Genomic DNA, 19038 nt, shown 5'->3' with positions numbered 1-19038 from the left:
GAACAATGAGAACATGAAATTAAAGTCCATTTCTGAGCAGAATGGTGATGTGAACAGTGAGCTGAGCCTCTGGCTGAGGCAATGGTTGCTGAAATGTGATTGTTGAAGGTTTCTCAAAGTTTTATTCAGTAAAAACAGCAGAAAGGTGCACTAGAAATAAAAATTGAGACTCTAAAATTCCAGTGCTAGTATTTCCAAAAGGACACTTCCAATTTTATTTAAGCAACCAACCCACTGAGTTTGCTTGCTTTGTCTAAGCTTCCCTCAGAAATTCCAGTGTAGAATTTTGGTTCACTGAAAGGCAAAGGAAAGAAAAAGTGCAGCCTAAAGTGAAATCTCATAGAATCATAAAATGGTTTGGGTTGGAAAGGAGCTTAAGGACAATCCAGTCCCTCCCCCTGCCATGGCAGGGACACCTTCCACTGTCCCAGGCTGCTCCAAGCCCTGTCCAGCCTGGCCTTGGGCACTGCCAGGGATCCAGGGGCAGCCACAGCTGCTCTGGGCACCTGTGCCAGGGCCTCTCCACCCTCACAGCCAGGAATTCCCAATTCCCAATGTCCCATCCATCCCTGCCATTGGGAGCCATTCCCTGGCTCCTGTCCCTTCATCCCTTGTCCCAAGTTCCTCTCCAGCTCTCCTGGAATTCTCAGGGCATGAGACCTCAAAAAGCAGAAAAACAGGTTCTTGCTCCAACACTGAGGTGTCTGAGGGCATCGTTTACACCAAGAGGAGAAGACTGGAGATCCCAGAGTCATTCAGAGCTCATTGGAAAAGAGCTCTGGGATCGTCGAGTCCCTTCTGTGACTTATCCCCAGCTTGTCCCCAGCCCAGAGCACCGAGGCCACTGAGGCGTTCCTCGGACACCTCCAGGGATGGGGACTCCAAACCTCAGAGATGACCCCCTTGGCGTTGCCAGCTAAAATGTGAGGCAGCAGCGTCATTCCCATGAGCGATGGAGCCAAGATGGAAGCGGGCGTGCGAGGAGAAGGAGCCCTCGGCAATGTCAGGGGACGGCGACAGGGAGCGTCAATGGCCGCGCCATGGCGTGAGGCGCTCCCAGCCGGGCCCTGGTCACCGCTAACAGGCGAAGCGTCCATTACTGAAACTTTGGGGTGAATTACCCCGAATTTAGGGCTAGCGAGCAGATTCATTAAACGAACGGCGGCGGCAGCTGCCCGTGAGGGGAGGGCAGAGCGCTGAGGGCGGAGCGGGGCGGAGCGGGGCGGGGGCCGGGGGAGCGGGGCCCGGGGGCGGGCGGGAGGCTGGGAGGAGGAGGGGGAGGAGGGGGCGGAGGAAGAGGTGGGAAGAGGAGGAGGAGGAGGAGGGAAGAAGAGGCGGCAGCAGCAGCAGCAGCATGGCGGCCGGGCGCGAGCGGCTGAGCGCGCCGCCGCCGCCTCCTCCTCCGCCGCCTCCATCTCCTGCCGCTCCCGAGCCGGAGCCCGCGGCCCCGCTGCCCAAATAGCCGCCCTGCCCCGGGTCCTGCCCCGCCCGGACAGCGCCCGGCCATGGAGCTCGCCAAACCGGCCTTCCCCGCGCTGCCGCAGGCCAAAGAGGACTCTGAGGTGAGCGGGAGCTCCGGTCCCGGCCCCCCGCACACGCCCGGCCCGCGGCCCCGCCGGGGCTTCCCCTCACAGCCCTGCCCGCCCTGCGGTGCCTCCCGCGCCCCTTCCCGCGGGATTCCCGCTGGGATCCATCGCAGGCCGCGGGTCCGTGTCCCGCCCTGTGCTGCTGACACCCCCTGTGAGCACCGGCCGCGTCTCCCCTCCCCTGCTCGCTGTCGGGCTCTGCTCCCTCCATCGCCCTCGCAGCCCTCCGGCATCTCCGCTCCCCGGTGCCTCCGGCCTGGAAGCCTCCCACTATCCCAGGTTGCTCCAAACCCTGTCCAACATGGCCTTGAGCGCTTCCAGGCATGGGGCAGCCACAGCTTCTCCGGGCAATCTCGCTACCCTCACATTCAGGCGACCGAGCCCCTCCGCTCCATCTCCTTTGGCTTTTACCCACCCACAGCGGCCCCCACTCTTTTTCATGCCCCTTTCTGCGTTCGGTGTGTCACAGCCTGTGTGTGTCCCCCTGCCTCGCTGAGGCCCCCGGCCATGTCCCGGTGTGAGCAGCCCCACAGGAGTTACCTGCCGGTCCCCTCCGGGCTCTCGGTGCCTTCCTCCCCTCCTCTCCTCCCTGGGTCCATTGGGGAGGTGTTTTCATGGACTTGCAGAGCCAGGAGCTCTCTGCGGACGAGGACAGGTGGCAATGTGCGCTCGGGCTGAGCTGTGCGCTGTCACAGGCAGCGCGGTGTCTGATTTCTGAACTTGGCTGAACTCCCCGGCGCTGACCCTGGGCGCTGCTGATTTGTTTTTGTGTGTCACAAACGTCCCCGACTGTCACCCCCCCTTTGGTGGCCTCAAATATTTAATGTGAAATGTCACAGCCTGCATGAGGGAAGCTGAGAGTGTCTGAGCTCTTCAGACGTCTGTAGATTGTCATATTTCTAAACATCAGCATTTATTTCTGTTTGAACAGCATTGCTCAATGCTGTTATGGTGATAAATTACCTGAAATATGGGAGTGACTCCTTTTGTTCTGTTTTTTTTTGTTTTTTTTTTTTTTGGTCAGGATTTAATGCTCCTCATCACTTCAGAGCTCTGGAGGTGTTACAAGTCATGTAGTTGTTCTCACAAAGTTGTAATCACTTTGTATCTCAACACAAATCATCTGCCACCCTGTGAGGTTTATCATTTGTTTGTTTTTAAATATATTTTCTTTCTGGAGAAACCAATTGTGTTATCCACAGTTTTGTTAACTAAATCAGCCTGGGTGGCTTTTCATCTAAAATGACTAAAGAGGAATGTGGGGTTAAAATAAAAACTAAACCAGAACTCAGTGCCAGTCTAGCAACTCTTAACTGATGAAAACTGAGATTGTGGTACAGTGTCTTTCAGAGTAGCTTTTATTTTTGTCTTTTTGCATGGGCTGTCTGTAAATAATATAATTTGTAGTGTGTTAGAACTTAACGTAGTGGGGATTTTCAAGAACTGATTCTAAAAACTGTGAGAATTTCTTTTCAATGTGCTGCTTTTGTGTCTGACTTAATCTAAATACAAGATCATGTCAGCAAATTCTGAGCTCTGATAGAAGATAATAAATAGTTGGAGCATGTGGGGGAAAGAGGAAAGTGAAAGGCAGTGGTGAGTGTCAAAGTTCTTGTGGAGGTAACTTGTTAAAAGCAAAGTGCAGGAGATTTAGCCCAGTCCTTCAGACACTGCTTTGGAAAAGCAAACTGAGAAAATTAAAATCATCCTGCCCACAAAAAGTGGATTTTCCTGGAAAGCAGAAGATGCTCCTGTGCATTGCAGTGGGGAGGCTCTTTAATGAGCAGTAATCCCTCATATTTTGGGAAGTTGGTGATGGATGGTTTAATGCTGGCTTGGCAGATTTGATTTCAAGATACTGGGAAGGGGAGGAGGGAGAGCTTGGGGAATCCCTGGCTGCTCAAAAGTGCAGCTTTGTCACTTCTTTAACTCACTCCAAGTGCCACCCCCAGCTGCCTTCTCTGAGCTGACACTCCTGACCATGTCACAGCTTTAATAATCATCATAATAATTAAAAATGAAGCCAGATCTGCACAGCATCCCATTCCTTCCTGGCACAAGGAGAAGTGTTGAGGGGAGAGAGCAGCCTGGATTGACTGGGGCAGGCTGCAGGGATGGGCTCTGATAAATAGGTCACTTTTCCAGCCTGGATGTTGTTTGTCCTGTCCCTAATCCATAGTGTGGTGTTTGGGATTGCTGCATTTCTAAACCTCTTGGCTCTTGATACTTCTGGGAGCTTGGGAAATGCCAGAAAACCTGGAACTCATCATTCTGGCAAAGCTTTTCTGAGAATGTCTGTGAACTGTGTGTTCTTTTACAGTTGGGTGATGGTGAATATCTCAGTTTTATGAGTAATAGTGATTATATGTGATGTGGAACCATTTCTAAGCTTAGAGGTTTTTGGTTGTTTTTTTGTTTGTTTGTTTGTTTGTTTTTTGTTTTGTTTTTTTTTGTTTTTTTTTTTGGTTTTTTTTTGTTTTTTTTTTTTCTAAAATCAGCACGTTTTCTAAGGTCAGGTCTCAAACTTTACTGGGAGGAAAAAATAGGGCTAAAAACCCATTAAAAAAGGTCAGATTAATAACAATTAGTACATGTTGTTTTATTAATACTTCTGGAAAGAAGATCAGTAAGGACTGGAATAATTGAAGGAATTTAACAGAAATTATTTTCCCATTAAATGTTAAACAAAACAAACAAAAAAAAGGACTAGGATATATATATATATATATATAATGAGAACACAGCAACAATTACCAGTTTATTTCTTTGTTAAAGCATATTTGCTTGCAATCAGGCTGAGCAAACCAAGTATTCATGATGTACTTATATTTTTTTTTAGGACTCTCCATGGGTTTTGTAATTAAATTAGCAGCCTATTGACTAAGCAGACATATTTGCCTTTTTATTATGCATAAAAGCTGAGTTCTTTTTTAGCACGTGGAGCTTTTCTAAAAAAGAAATTTACATTTTTGACAGCTATATTTAGTCTGAAATGCTAATGTATTTCTGACTGCTTTTTTTAACTATGAAGTGATGCAGCCCATCTAAAGGTGGAACAAATCTATTAAACTTTTTTTTACTCTCACTTTTGATAGGCAACACAAACAAACCCCTTAAAACACAGCTTTTCCCCTCCTCTGCAGACTCTTTAAAATAAGTAGGAAGCCTGTATCATTAGAATGATTTTACCTGCCCACATAATAGAGCCCAAAAAATGGAGAACAAATGCTGTGTTGTGCTGGGAGATGTAAATCAGGTGACAGATTTTGATCACAGCTCAGTGGGATACTATCAGAGTGCTCTGCATAAATCAGAGCAGTGCTCTGTGGCAGCTGGGGTTGAGCAGTGTCTCAGTCCTGATTCATTTGTGCCTCCCATCCCAGGGAGGCCTGGTGGGATCCACACAGGCACAGGGAAGCAGTTTGGAGAATTTGGGAGTTAAGGCATGTTTGGGTTGTTTTAGCTAAATGAGGATTGTCTCAGTATAACCCAACTCAGGAATTTCAAAAAGAAGGGGCATGGGAAAAGCTCTTCCTGCAGCATTAGGAGCAATTCTGATATCCTGTGTAAGTGTGGCACTCCCTAACCCTTTGTGCTTCCTGTCAGCTGAAGGATTCTGCCTCCACTGCTTTATTTCCAATTTTATTGGGAAAAAAATTACATGATGGAAGTTTTTAGCAGTGCTGCTGATCCTGTGTGCTGATGGTATTTGATGAGGTGCCTGTAGGACCAGTGTTAGGGAATGGGATAAACAGGAATTTTGTTTCTACTTTTCCTTTAGTTTCATCTTTTATCCTTTTCTGTGGCTTGTGTTTCTCTCTGCTAAAATAGCATTTCTTTCCTTGTTGCCCTTCCTCCTTTCCTTGTTGCCCTTCCTCCTTTCCTTGTTGCCCTTCCTCCTTTCCTTGTTGCCCTTCCTCCTTTCCTTGTTGCCCTTCCTCCTTTCCTTGTTGCCCTTCCTCCTTTCCTTGTTGCCCTTCCTCCTTTCCTTGTTGCCCTTCCTCCTTTCCTTGTTGCCCTTCCTCCTTTCCTTGTTGCCCTTCCTCCTTTCCTTGTTGCCCTTCCTCCTTTCCTTGTTGCCCTTCCTCCTTTCCTTGTTGCCCTTCCTCCTTTCCTTGTTGCCCTTCCTCCTTTCCTTGTTGCCCTTCCTCCTTTCCTTGTTGCCCTTCCTCCTTTCCTTGTTGCCCTTCCTCCTTTCCTTGTTGCCCTTCCTCCTTTCCTTGTTGCCCTTCCTCCTTTCCTTGTTGCCCTTCCTCCTTTCCTTGTTGCCCTTCCTCCTTTCCTTGTTGCCCTTCCTCCTTTCCTTGTTGCCCTTCCTCTCTTCTCCACCTTCCTGTTTTTGTATTCCTTTGCATTTTCAATACCAAAAATGTCTCTGGTGGGGCCTTCCCATTGTCTGAGTGCTCTTGACAAACAGAATTCCCAGTAAATCTGCTTCCATCCCTGCTGAGTGTGGTGGCCTTGGGATGGAGCAGCTGTGCAAGGGTGGCATTGTCACCTCACCCTTTCTGCTGCCCCTTTCTCCAGCCCTCAGCCACTTTTGGGATAGCAGCACTGTCCAAACACCCCTTGAGTTCTGCTCATGGCAGTGCCACGCTCACACCTTCAGGAATTAAAGGATTTGGTTTAATTCTGTGTATTTTATAGACTTGCACCAGGATTTCTACCTGGGGAAAAAATACATATATAACTGAGCCTGCACTGGTCAGGTAGTTGCACTAAATGATTGTTGTAGGTTCCTTCCAACTGAAATAATTCTATTTCTCCAGTATCCCCCATATTTTAACAGAACTGTCCAAGAACACGAAGCCTGACTGAAACTGAAGACACAACCTTTCACTTCATTCCTGTTTGTAGCTAATTTTGAGGCTCTTAAGTACCACATTTCACACTGATAGATGTGACAGGTTTCAGTGATACTCAAATATTTTTCTTTTCAGTACCTCATTTAGTTTGTCTCCTTTCTTATTAAAAAATGGGAAGTGAGTGTGCTCTGCTACTGCTTTATTATTTCAGGATTTCTTCTGCAGTTGTTCCATTTTACAAACACTGATTGAGATTTTTGTTCTTTGATGATAACATCCCTCTCCTCCACTTTGCTGTGTAAAATAATGTGTAAAATGCTTTCAAACCCAAGGTGTGATCTCATTTGTGAATGTGTGAATGACCCTTAAAGCTGCGAGCGAATGAAAGCCTTTGTGTGGAGGTCATTGTTGTGGGATCAGGAGCCAGCCCCGATCCAGGCTGCAGCCTGGGCAGGGGGATGATGCTGCTGCTGGCAGTTGATGCAATCCTGCTCTCTCTAGCACGGTCAGGCTGTGACCTGAGTTCTGATATAGCACGGTCAGGCTGTGACCTGAGTTCTGATATAGCACGGTCAGGCTGTAATCTGAGTTCTGATATAGCACGGTCAGGCTGTAATCTGAATTCTGATATAGCACGGTCAGGCTGTAATCTGAGTTCTGATATAGCACGGTCAGGCTGCAATCTGAATTCTGATATAACACGTCAGGCTGTAACCTGAGTTCTGATATAGCACGGTCAGGCTGCAATCTGAATTCTGATATAGCACGGTCAGGCTGTAATCTGAATTCTGATACAGCACGGTCAGGCTGTAATCTGAGTTCTGATATAGCACGGTCAGGCTGTAATCTGAGTTCTGATATAGCACGGTCAGGCTGTAATCTGAGTTCTGATATAGCACGGTCAGGCTGTAATCTGAGTTCTGATATAGCACAGTCAGGCTGTAATCTGAATTCTGATATAGCACAGGCTGTAATCTGAGTTCTGGTATAGCACGGTCAGGCTGTGATCTGAGTTCTGATATAACACGGTCAGGCTGTGATCTGAGTTCTGATATAGCACAGGCTGTAGTCTGAGTTCTGATATAACACGGTCAGGCTGCAATCTGAATTCTGGTATAGCACAGTCAGGCTGTAATCTGAGTTCTGATATAGCACGGTCAGGCTGTAATCTGAGTTCTGATATAGCACAGTCAGGCTGTGATCTGAGTTCTGATATAGCACGGTCAGGCTGCAATCTGAATTCTGGTATAGCACAGACAGGCTGTAATCTGAGTTCTGATATAGCACGGTTCAGGCTGTAATCTGAATTCTGATATAGCACAGTCAGGCTGTAATCTGAATTTCCTGTGCAGTGTTCAAGGCAGAGCCAGGAGCTCGCTTGGCCAGAGCAGAGGAGGAGCTGCAGAGGTCAGAGCCCCTGGCTGTGCTGCTGTAACAGTTTCTGCTGCTCCAGCTTCACAGCTTTTGGGAGAACCTTGTAGCAGGTTTGGAGGAGAGGCTTGGAGTGTTACAGGGAAACAGCTTCAGGCAAGGGGATTCTCCCAGCCCTGGGTTCTGAGGTGCACAATCCATCGTGCAGGAGCCCTGCTGGGATGGGGAGAGAAGTCTGTGTGGAGAGGGAAGTGATGCTTTTATAAATCAACAACAAAAAACTGTCTGGGAGTTGGGAAAGGGTTGGGCACCTGGAGTGGGCAGGGAGGATTTACTGGGAGCTCTGTGCAGCTTTTCCAAAGGATTTGGGGTCTGGGAAGCAGGAGGAGTTATTGCAGGGGGTGGGTGATGCTGAGCAGGTGAAAAGCAACAGTGACAATCAGGAAGAGACTTCCTGAGGTCATCTCCTCTAACTCCCGGTTGGATTTCTCTTCCTGGTGATTTTTGCAGCATCTCTGAGAGCTTCTCCCTTCACCTGGGCCAGCCTGTGCTTTGCAGGCTCTGTTAATTACAGGGCAGCAGGAGCTGAACCATCCTGAACTGGGCTTGATTGCAGCCAGAGCTGAGCTCTGACAAAGGCTGGGGCTGTACCTTTTATGTGTGAAAATCAGATGGGTCTGCAGGCTTCAGCTGTCGGTGAGGGAGCAGCTGAGCTGTGTCACGTGCATCCATTTCACTGCATTCCTTCTGGACAGGCAGATGCAGGTTGGCTGGTGTGCTTAAAAACCCTCTTTGCTTTGGTCCAGACTCTCAATGTCAGGCCTGCTAAACTCATTTTAAAAAAAAATCATAAGATAAATTTTTTAGATTAAGGGCACTGTTAAAAAAAAAAAAAAATTCCACATCACTTTTTGCCATTAAACTGTTGTAAGGAAGAGCAGGTGTAGCTGTGGCAAAATATGGACAAAATAACTCAGATTTTTTGGCAGAGCTAACAGATATTGGATACCAAAAGCTCTTTGTAGTGTGGACAAATCTCACCTATTAATTCATGGCTTCCATTTATTTCAGCTGGAGATTGGATGGGGAAGGAAGGACTTTGAAATGTGCTTTATTCCCCCTTCTCCTGGAGATCTGGCAGAGGGGAGTGGCTCATTTTTCAAACTTTGGAATTCTAGGGGTTATTTTTTTCCACTCCATCTCTTTGGTGTCTTGCAGGTATTGATGAGTGAGGCTTCCAGTGAGTTGTCACTTGTTCTGGAGAAGCTCCCAAATCCTTGGCAGCAAGGAATGCTGCTCTTTCCTCCACCTCTGGCATCACCCTTTGTTTTCTTAGCAAAATTCTTGCATTTGATCTGATCAAAAGAGAAGCTTTCAGTTGTTTTTTGTCTGCTTGGTGCTGCAGACAGTGTGGAAAACCTGGCTGCTGATTGAATTCCTTAAAATGGAACCTGGGCTTGGCTTCAGCCCCCATTAATAGATTGGGATTTTTACATAACTTTGCATAACATTTGAATAATCTGGCATTGTTGGTTTTGAAAGCCTTGGAGGGCTGTCAGCAGTCACCAAAATCATTCTTTCAGTAGTTTGTGTACTTGTCTCAGATTAAATGTTTTCCTTAAACACTTCCTTTCAGAGTTATTTTGCAGACTAAATCCCATTGGAAACTGTATTTTTTGCTTCTTGGAGGGCACTAAAGACCAATGTCTGGGGCCTGTAGTGATTTTTTTCTTGTTCAGAACATCTGTGCTGTCTCTTGGGATTTGGTTCCCTTTGGACTTGCATTGCTCAATTCTTATCTATTTATTTTGCACAGTTTACAGCTGTTGGGGCTAAAAATTTCCTGCCTCTGATGCATTTGAAAGGAACATTTCCAATGTGTTTTTAAGCCAAAATAGTGATGAATTTGTGTTTTCATTGTGCTCCAGATTAAGATTCCTAAATTCTACAAACAGAGTAATAAACCTGCTAAAGTGCTTGTATATTCCTGGAGTGCAACTTAAGCTTTTCAGAGTTTATTTTTCCTAGGCTTGGTTTTAGACTTGGACAAACTTGGGATTTTCTGGCTTTTTGAGGTGAATGATGCTTTTGTGTGCAGAGCAAGCCAGCAGGGTTGTGCTGAATCCTCTCAGGTCCCCCTTCAAGGATACATTTCTGTAAATATCATCCTTTTGTCACAGCATTTCTCCTTTCTGCTTCCAGCAGTTTATTATTCCAGCTGGAACATGCAGAAGTAATTTAGCTACTTGTGTGTCTTCAGCAAAGCCCATTTCAGTGCATTTTATTTCCCTGTTTGTGCTGCCACTTTAGGTGCTATCCAAAGGATTTTCTGGAGTGGCTTAATGTTTGTTTGCCTGCTTTTCCAGAATAACTTTACTGATACTAAAATCCTTCTTAATTCCACAACCAAGAGCTGGAAAATCCTCCCTGTGCACTGTGGGGGTGTCTGAGGGAAGCACAGGATTTTTATTGTGTTGGTAAAAGAGGTTTAATGTGAATTTAATGCTACTGGGACAGGTGCAGGTGCTCAGGTGAGCAGTGCTGCAGTTGAAGGGATCCTCCCTGCTGTAATCCACACCTCCCCTCCCAGCTGCAATATTTGATGTTTAACTTCCCCATACTTCTGAGGACATCAGGACATAGGGGAAGGTTTTTCTTAGCTGTGAATCAAACAACAGAGTTATGTAAATAAATGTATGCAGTCTATTGGATATATTTGACTATTCCTTTTATTTATTTTTTTTTAATTTTTTTTTTACCTCCAGATGGTAGCTGGGATCTCAGCTCCAACTCCTTCATGTGTGAGGGTCAAGGAATGAGTAAGAGGCTGTTAATAGAGGCCAGTGGGAGTTGTAGGCAAGGAAAGACAGGAATAGTCTCTCCCTGGCTGAGCAGTTTCTGTTCAGCTCTGGCAGAGCTGCAGAGTGGAGCAGAGGATGGAAATGTTGATCCTGGTGTTTGCTCTGGGCATGGGGAATGGGAGCTGAGCCCTCCCAGGCCTGGGCTGTGAATGACCAGCAGGGTCATGGGCAGGAGTGTTTTATTTGCTGTGTGAGGAGTGAATAAAACACTCACTAAGGGCTTGCTGTGGCCATGGAGAGCACAAAGTGCTGCAATTGTTTGGGCTGAATTCTGAATATTCCGAGTGCATTAGGTGAGGCAGTGTGGATTTTAAGGGAGTCACCTGCTCTGCTTGTTATCTCCTGTTATTTCAGTGGCTGCAGGAATGCATCAGCCAAAGGAATTCCTTTGCTTCTCTCACCAGTACAGAATGTTCTAAAGCTTTTTTCCTTTCTCTTTTCTCCTCTCCACACTTCAGAGAGAAGTTTCTCAGCAGAAAGCTGAGGTGTGGATAAGCTGATAAGGATCTTTTCCAGCCTTAAGGATTTTTTCTAGAATACTTGAGGTTTCTTCACATGAACTTCCCAAACAGTGTTCCTTGCACTTGGGTGGTGCTGGAAAGGCAGCAGGGAGCTTGTACAGAACTTGTGGTTATTTTCTATAAAATGCCATGTCCACATCTCTGCCTTAATGGTTTTTTCTCTGTTGTATAAATAATTATTTTTAATTTTTTTTTTTAAGGATTGGACCTATCCCATGAGGAGAGAGATGCAGGTAGGACACTTTTATTTACATGGTTTGAGGCAAAACCCATGGAGCATTTAATGAGGAGAAAAAAAGAGCTGGTATCAAAATCAGTCTGTACCTGTAAAGTGTCAGGCAGCACCATGGGAGACAGAATTAATTAGTTAATTAAAGTGAGGATTTGCCAGCTTGGAATACAGGTGTGTTTGCATCTCTGTGCTGCAGGTACTAAAACAGAAATCCCCCAAATATGAAATTTGAGTCTTTCTGCATGTTTTTAGATGATTACTAAAGCTTTGCCTTCTACCTTAGGCTTGGAAGTGTTCTCCAGTGGGATGGACAATTAAAATTTTCCTATCATGGTGTCAATCAAAAATCTTTGCAAAAGAGAAGATTTACACACCTGTATATCTTCATTGGTGGGCAGATAAATGGTTCAGAAATGATATTTTCCCACTGCTAGGCCAAAGCTTGAGGAATTTCCATGTGTGTATCTCTTCTCATCAGAGCAATTTGGAATTAATTAGAAGACAGGATAATAAACCAAGTTAAGAGTTCCCTTTATCTGGGGCTGGGTGAGATGCAGGAATCAACCTGGAGCTTAATCCAAACCAAGGACTTTGTTCCTGGTCCAGAACAAGATCTCCAGCACCAAGATCATGTTTCTTTTATCCTGCCAAACCAATTTTTTTTTTCCTTGTCCTGCTATAAATGACATTGATTACACATTTCAGGAGTATGTAAATTATTTGTGTCCATGTTCTGAGTGAAATGTGTTATTTCAAATCATCTGGAGTTGGTATTGAATGTCTGTTCTTCTCCTGCCTCCTAGGAAATCTTACCTGGGTTATTTTTAGGCCCATATTCTTCAGCTATGAAAAGCAAGGTATGATTTTCAGAATATTCTCTCCCAGGGAAGCTTTGCTGTGGTGATTTGATTTGTTACTGTGGAGATCTGTGTAAATTTGGTTGCAGTTCTGAACTGGATCATGAAAAATGCCAAAGTGGAAGGAATATGTGCTGCATTTGTGGAATGGCCTGAGCTATTTGTATTAAAATTGAGTCCTAAATATAATTTTTCTTAGAGAATTTAAGCTATTTGAGACACTTTACCAATTCCTATTTCCTTTGCTGAAGTGTTGCAAGACCTGCCAGAACTGGGAACTCACACACAGACATTAAAAGAAGGAAAATTAAATTACAATCAAGTCAAGCACTGCTCAGGCACAGCTTGGCTCTGCAAATTTGCCTCATGGTTTAAATGATCTTATTTCCATGGTCTGGCTCCAGCAAGAATCCAGTGCTGGCTGCAAATTCTTCTCTCATGTAGGGACTTGAAAATTCAGGCAAAGTGAAAGATGGAGAGAGACAAACAACTTCATTGGATGCCTTCCTGTTTTGTCTTTTTTCTTTTGGAAAAACAATATTTTTACACTCTGAATTCCAGAAAACCAGCTCAGATTTGCCTTGATAGAGCTCTATTTTCCTATTTTGTATGTAAATACAGCTTTTATTTTTATTAATATTTCTATTTATATATAGAATATATACATATTTATATATTTATTATATAGTTATGCATATATTTATCTTGTATTTCATATATTATATATATAAAATATATATAAATATATAAAAATATTTATTTATTACATATAAATATATATTTTATACATATTTTATATGTTTATTATTTATATTCATATAGTCATATTTTTATATTTAAATAGAATTATATAAATAGTATAATTATATGTATAATGTAGTATAATATAGTAATATATTTATTACTAGTCTATTTATTTCAGCTTTTCTTTATATTATTATTAATAATTATAATTTCCTTATCTCCTGCTGTCTACTAGATGAATCTGTAATTTAAAAAAAGATATTTTTTTTTCTTTCTCCACAGCTACCTATACTCCAGAAACATGGAATAACCCATGTAATATGCATACGGCAGAACATTGAAGCAAATTTTATTAAACCAAACTTCCAGCAGTTATTTAGGTGAGAAATGACCAAGATTCCTTTGTGTTTGTGTGTTCTTTCCAAATTCTTTCTTTTCCAAATATTTTCACTTTGTCTGAATTATTTGAAAAATGTGCTGAGGTGCAGAAAGTCTTGAAATCCAAAATTTTATTCATCCTGAAGGAATCTGCAGATGAGATTTATCTGTAATTTGCAGTTTCAGTTTCCAGGGATTTCTGAGAGGGGAAATCTGTCAGGGGTGTTGGAGGAGTTCCCCCACTCCTTTCCTCACCAGGTTCTGGGTTGAATTTCTGGAGCTCAGAGCAGGAATTAAAGGTTGTGCTGATTTCCTCCTGCAGCTCTGTGGTGTTGTGAACTCACAGGAAATTTTCATTGCAGGTATTTAGTCTTGGATATTGCAGATAATCCAGTGGAGAATATAATCCGATTTTTCCCTATGGTGAGTGGATGGGTTGGGAAGGGAAATCCCCAGGAGTTTTCTGAGCTAACAAATACCAGTTTCACATTTGGGATACTCAGCCTCAGGCACCTGGAAGTGCTCCCAGCTCCTGACTTTATTATTGACACTTTAATGAGTGTAATTAACTCCTTTTTACAAGTGTGGAAACAGGTGGAGTTGTAAGAGCTGCTTCTTGTTGTGGTATCAAAAAAAAAAAAAAAGAAATAAAAATTAAAAAAGGCTGGCCTCAAAACAGAGAGATTTGGTCATGAGGGAATTCTGGGGCCCTTGACCTGGGGGCAACTTTTATTTGAGCCCAAGAATATTTACATTTCTTGTATCAAACTCAAAAGAATAGCTAAGTTTTCCAGTGTCTTAAAACATGTTTGCTGCAGAGGAATTTAAAAGTAACTGATAAATTAAACAATGCCCATTATTGGAACAAACCCCTGATTCTGAGCTGTGGGTTTGTGTCTTTATTTTAGTCCAGTTTGCAACTGAGCAAAAGGATTTTATTCCTTCTTCCACCAAAAAACCCAAAAGTGCCTTCACTGGTTTTGCACTGATAATTTTAGGAATAGTTTAAAGTACAAAAGAAATACAAATGTCCAGCTGAAGTGGGGTTTAAGTCTGCATAAAGGTGCATTATTGTCACTGATACAAAAATTATACCCAATTTAGGTGTTACTACTACTTGCACTTAAAATAATCTGAAACTTTGAATCTTGTATTTTTTTTTCTTTTCAGACTAAAGAATTTATTGATGGAAGTTTACAAAGTGGAGGTAAAATCATGTTAACTTTCCCCTCATAAAACTAAAACTAACTTGGGGTGTGGATTAGAGGCTCTTAAATAGGAGCTTTTCTTAAATTTGGGAGGTTTATTATGCTTGATTTGAACTCTGTTAGACCAATTCAGAGCAAAATGTTCTTTCATTTGCCTCTAACTGGAAAATCTGGGGTTTGGGGTTTTTTCACATGTGCCTTGCTGCTTCCTGGTTCTCCAAAACAAGGGAAAACCACATTTCAAAGAATTTTATTCAGTTTATACAAATATGGTTAATTTGGGCTTTTTTTTTCCTTCTCAGGAAAAGTTCTTGTCCATGGGAATGCAGGGATTTCTAGAAGGTAGGAAATGATCCACCCTGATAATAGTAGTTTTTAAACAATTGAAAGCTATTTTACTAATTTTTATTTGTTTTTTTGCAGTGCTGCCTTAGTTATTGCATACATAATGGAAACATTTGGGGTGAAGTACAGGTAAGAAGAGCTGTTCAGTTTTAATTCAGCTGCTGTGAGTGAATAATGATTTTGGAGGGAACAGGAACTGCTGTGTTTTCACTCAGTCTCAGTGCCTTACCCAAGGCTTTACCAGGAGCTGATGATTCCATTTTCCTTCACTGCAGTTGTGTTTACTCCCTTTTTCTATAAGAATCAGGCACCTGCTGCTCAGGGAATGAGGGCACCAACCTCCATCCATGGATAAAACCTTGGGAGAGCCCCAGGGGCTGAACAGGAAAGTGAGCTGAGCACTGGGCTGGGCAGAGAGAATTGTGCAGCTGCTGCTTCCTGCTTTGGCCAAGCAATTTCAGTTTAAAACCAGTTCTGGGGAGAGTTTAGAAGTTCTGTAGTGCTGAAAATTTGATAATCTGAAGGAAGGCTTAAACCACAGAGACTTTTATATTTTTTTTTTCTGAAGTGTTTTCTTCTCTGTTTAAGGGATGCATTTACTTATGTCCAAGAAAGAAGATTCTGTATTAATCCTAATGCTGGATTTGTCCATCAACTTCAGGTGACTTTTTAAAATTCTTGATCATAACTGAAAAGCCATTTAATGAATCATCTTCCTGCCAAATAGATATTTACACAATATGCTTCAAAGAAATGTCAGGAGCTGGAGGAAAGCTTGGGAGGGAGATGAGTGGGCAACCCAGTTCCTTAGAGTTAAGCTTTGGACAAAGCAAATCCAGGAATGGAGGAGAAATAAAAATCCTGGTTTGTGCAGTGATTGAGAGGCTCTGAAATGTCTTGGTTGATGCTGAAGAAGCTGCAAAGGAAATGTTGTTTGTTCCTTAAAGCCATTTCTTTAGTCATCCTTGAACTTTTCTTTTCCTCTGGCTTCCTGATGGTTTTTGTCATTCATGACAAAGCAACAAAGAATTCTCCTCCTCCCAAATCTGTGCCTGAATATGAGATGCTCCCTGAATTGGCCCTGCTCATCCTTACAAAGCTTTATGCCAGAGTAATTCCAATCCACATTTCTGGACCTTTCCAGGAATATGAAGCCATCTATCTAGCAAAATTAACCATCCAGATGATGTCACCTCTGCAGCTGGAGAGATCCCTCTCAGTCCCACCTGGCAGCACAGGTGAGAAGCTTCTGCTGGGGGTGTGAGGGCATTTTTCAAACCTTTAGCAGCAGAATCCCAAACTCTTGGGATTTTGGTGTGCAGGCTGAGTTGAAACTTCATTGTGAAGTGTTTAAATGTCCTGGTTTGGCCTGGCTGAAGTTCCCTCTTGCCTCCTGCAGGAAGTTTGAAGAGGATGCACGAGGAGGATGAAGATCTGGGCACCATGCAGGTGGCAGCAGCACAGAATGGCTGATGGCTGAGGACAAGAACTGGTTCTAGTGAGAATTCCTGCCAAGAAAGGTGAAGAAAACTAGGAAAAAAAAAAAACCCACACAAAAACCAGAATGAGAATTAATGCAAAACAATGAACACACATAGCTTCTTTTCAATTACATGTTGCTTTCAGATGTAAATCTGCCTCTGCAACACACTAAGCATCATTTTTAAGATGTTGGACTTCTTGAATGAATAGATGGCACTGATTGTTTTACTCCTTTTTTACACTTTACAGTTTTATTCTAAACCAAGATTTTTTGGACTTGCAAAGAGGTATTATTGCAATAATGCACTTTTCATACTTGAAATTTCTTTATTTGTATGATATAAAGTTATTACTTTAAACAAAATGCGAGCAGGGGGGGATTTGTTTATAAAGTTATTTGTGTAATTTATAACAAGAGACTTTAGTAAAGAAAAAGTTTGCTAAAATCCACCTTGTTCTCAGTATGTATTATGGCAGAAATGTGCTTTAGGAACATAAACACAGAGGTTCATTCAAGCTGAACTATCTAGAACATCCTCAAACTGGTTTCCAAGGAGGAGCTGCTGTTGCAAGGCAGTAGTGGCATCATTTGAGGTAAAAATTGAATTTGTCTTTGGAAACTGAGGCCTGGGGCATTACCCACAATGGGATCAAGACATAAAGGATTCACCTCAGCTCTGGTAAAACCTTAGCCCGAGCTAAGGAAACATTTCTTGGTGCTTTAAGGTTTCAAACTGGGGATTGTGCAGCTGTGACTTTCCTGCCTCAGCAGCACAGAGGTTGTGCAAGCACAGTCCTGGTTCTACATCTGCTTTATTTCCCAATGTTTGTTGCCTAAAAGCCAGGGCTGGAATGATTTGGGAGCACTGTGGGGTGTGAGCAAGGCTGTTAGAAAAACGTGTGTGTTTGGGAAGCCTGAGCTTGGTAAGCAGGGTCAGACTTAACAGGGAAAAAATGGGCTCAGGATTTGGGGATCAGAGCATCCAGCAGCACATTCCTGTTCCTGCTGATCCCCTCTGCCACCTGCAGCAGTGATGGAGCACAGGAATTCCTTCAGGGAAAAAAATCTGGTAAAAATAGTGTGATGCTTTAGGAACCTTTCAGCTGGAAAGAAGGGAATGATTTATCTCCTGGAGAGCTGCACTGTGCCAGTGTCCAGTGCTGGTTTGCAGTTGCAGAGGATTTGCTCCTGCTCTGAACTTGTCCCTCCCTCCAGGAATGCTCTGGGGCTGTTGGGAAGTGCATTCCTGGCCTCTGGAGCAGCCCAGGCACTGCCAGGCACTGGGAGGCATCAAATCCCTCTCAGTTGCAGTCCCTGGGGAAGGGCAGGGATGGAGCCCAGATGGGAGGCACTGATTCATGGCTCCATGGCCGTGTCTGTTCTCTCTGGGGTCCTGGGAACACTCCCTTCCTACTGACAAGCTCCATGACTAAGGATTTCTCATCAATCCAGGTTTTTTCCTGGCATTATCCCCTCCTGGTGCCTTTTACAGTCATTCTGGTCTGTCTGCCTGTCAGATCCCAGGGGATTCTGAGATTTAATTTTCCTCAGATCTATTACTAAGCCATCTATTTAAAGCTTCCCCTGTCTGTCTGCTGTAGTTTCACTGCCAGGAGGGTTTTGTTTCAACATTTGATTTTGGAGGTTGAACTAAAGGCAGGAATTGGAAGCAGGGTCCCTCACTGAGGACTGGAAGGAGAAGTGGAGGGTGAATTATTATTTTTATTTCCCAGGTTCAAACATAAAATTGCAACACCCAAATCTTTGGGAAGCCACAGCTCTTGATTGAGGTGCTGAAATTGCCTTTTCCAGCTTAGGGGAAGCAGAGTGAAGGAGCTGTGGAAATCTCTTCCTCAGGGTGGGAGAGGTCTCAGCCAAAAAATGAAATCACAGGGAAGAGAGGTAACATTCAACCTCTGGACAAGCTGGCAGTGCTGTTAGGGCTCATTCTGACAAAAAAAAAGTGTTCCAGGCAATGCTGGACAAACTGGGGCAAACTGGGATAGTGGAAGTGGCCCTGGCCATGGCAAGGGCTGCAATGAGATGGGGCTTTGAGGTCCCTTCCAGCACAAAGCAGTCTGGGATTCTCCAGTACTAATCAACACTGTGCCCAAATACAGCTGTTTATATATATATATATATATAATTTGTATGATTGTATATATTCCTATAAAGAGATCTATATAGTTATATATAATTATATTCATCTGAACCAGAGGTACCCAGATGCCTTTGTGGTCCAGGGAAGAGACATTTATGAAAGGTTTGGTGCTTGCCTCAAGGAGGTCATGGTTGATTTTATATATATATATATATATAAATTTTTTACATATTTATATATATTTATATATTTTATATATTTATATATAAAATACATGTATAGAGTCTCTCTAGATATGTATAGTTATAAATATGTATACATTATTAATCTGTCAATATAGATTTTATGTATACATAAAATATCCATATATAGATTTTATATACCCATATATACTATGCATATTGATGTCAATATTTTAGATCTATTTTTATATACACATCATAAATATACAGGGGCCCTTGCTCTTCCCTCTTCAGCCCTTTCCACTGGGGATAAATGTCAGGGCTGCTGCATTTCCCTGCCCCCGGGGCCATGCAGAGCTGGCAC

The 19038-nt window shown here is 43.3% G+C and overlaps 1 protein-coding gene across 1 annotated transcript; it reads left to right on the top strand.

Annotated features, from left to right (window-relative positions):
- Positions 1-1292: 1292 nt before the first annotated feature.
- Positions 1293-16838, top strand: STYX (serine/threonine/tyrosine interacting protein). Its single transcript, XM_054635025.2, has 11 exons — positions 1293-1562; positions 11345-11377; positions 12180-12233; positions 13260-13357; positions 13718-13778; positions 14526-14562; positions 14866-14905; positions 14987-15037; positions 15497-15569; positions 16053-16146; positions 16308-16838. The coding sequence occupies exons 1-11, from the start codon at positions 1506-1508 to the stop codon at positions 16379-16381; spliced, it is 672 nt and encodes a 223-aa protein (XP_054491000.1). The 5' UTR covers positions 1293-1505; the 3' UTR covers positions 16382-16838.
- Positions 16839-19038: the final 2200 nt, after the last annotated feature.

This window comes from Agelaius phoeniceus, chromosome 6 (genome assembly GCF_051311805.1).
Source record: "Agelaius phoeniceus isolate bAgePho1 chromosome 6, bAgePho1.hap1, whole genome shotgun sequence".
Lineage (NCBI taxonomy): Eukaryota > Metazoa > Chordata > Aves > Passeriformes > Icteridae > Agelaius > Agelaius phoeniceus.
The sequence above is the reverse complement of the archived record's forward strand: the minus strand, read 5'-3'. Positions and strand labels throughout refer to the sequence as shown.

What these genes read in the sequence shown, in the direction of transcription:
- STYX (XM_054635025.2), top strand. Translation starts at nt 1,506, where the DNA reads ATGGAGCTCGCCAAACCGGCCTTCCCCGCGCTGCCGCAGGCCAAAGAG. An exon ending in CTTCAGCTATGAAAAGCAAG is followed by an intron (nt 12,234 to 13,259) that starts GTATGATTTTCA and finishes CTTTCTCCACAG; the next exon opens with CTACCTATACTCCAGAAACA. An exon ending in ACATTTGGGGTGAAGTACAG is followed by an intron (nt 15,038 to 15,496) that starts GTAAGAAGAGCT and finishes TCTCTGTTTAAG; the next exon opens with GGATGCATTTACTTATGTCC.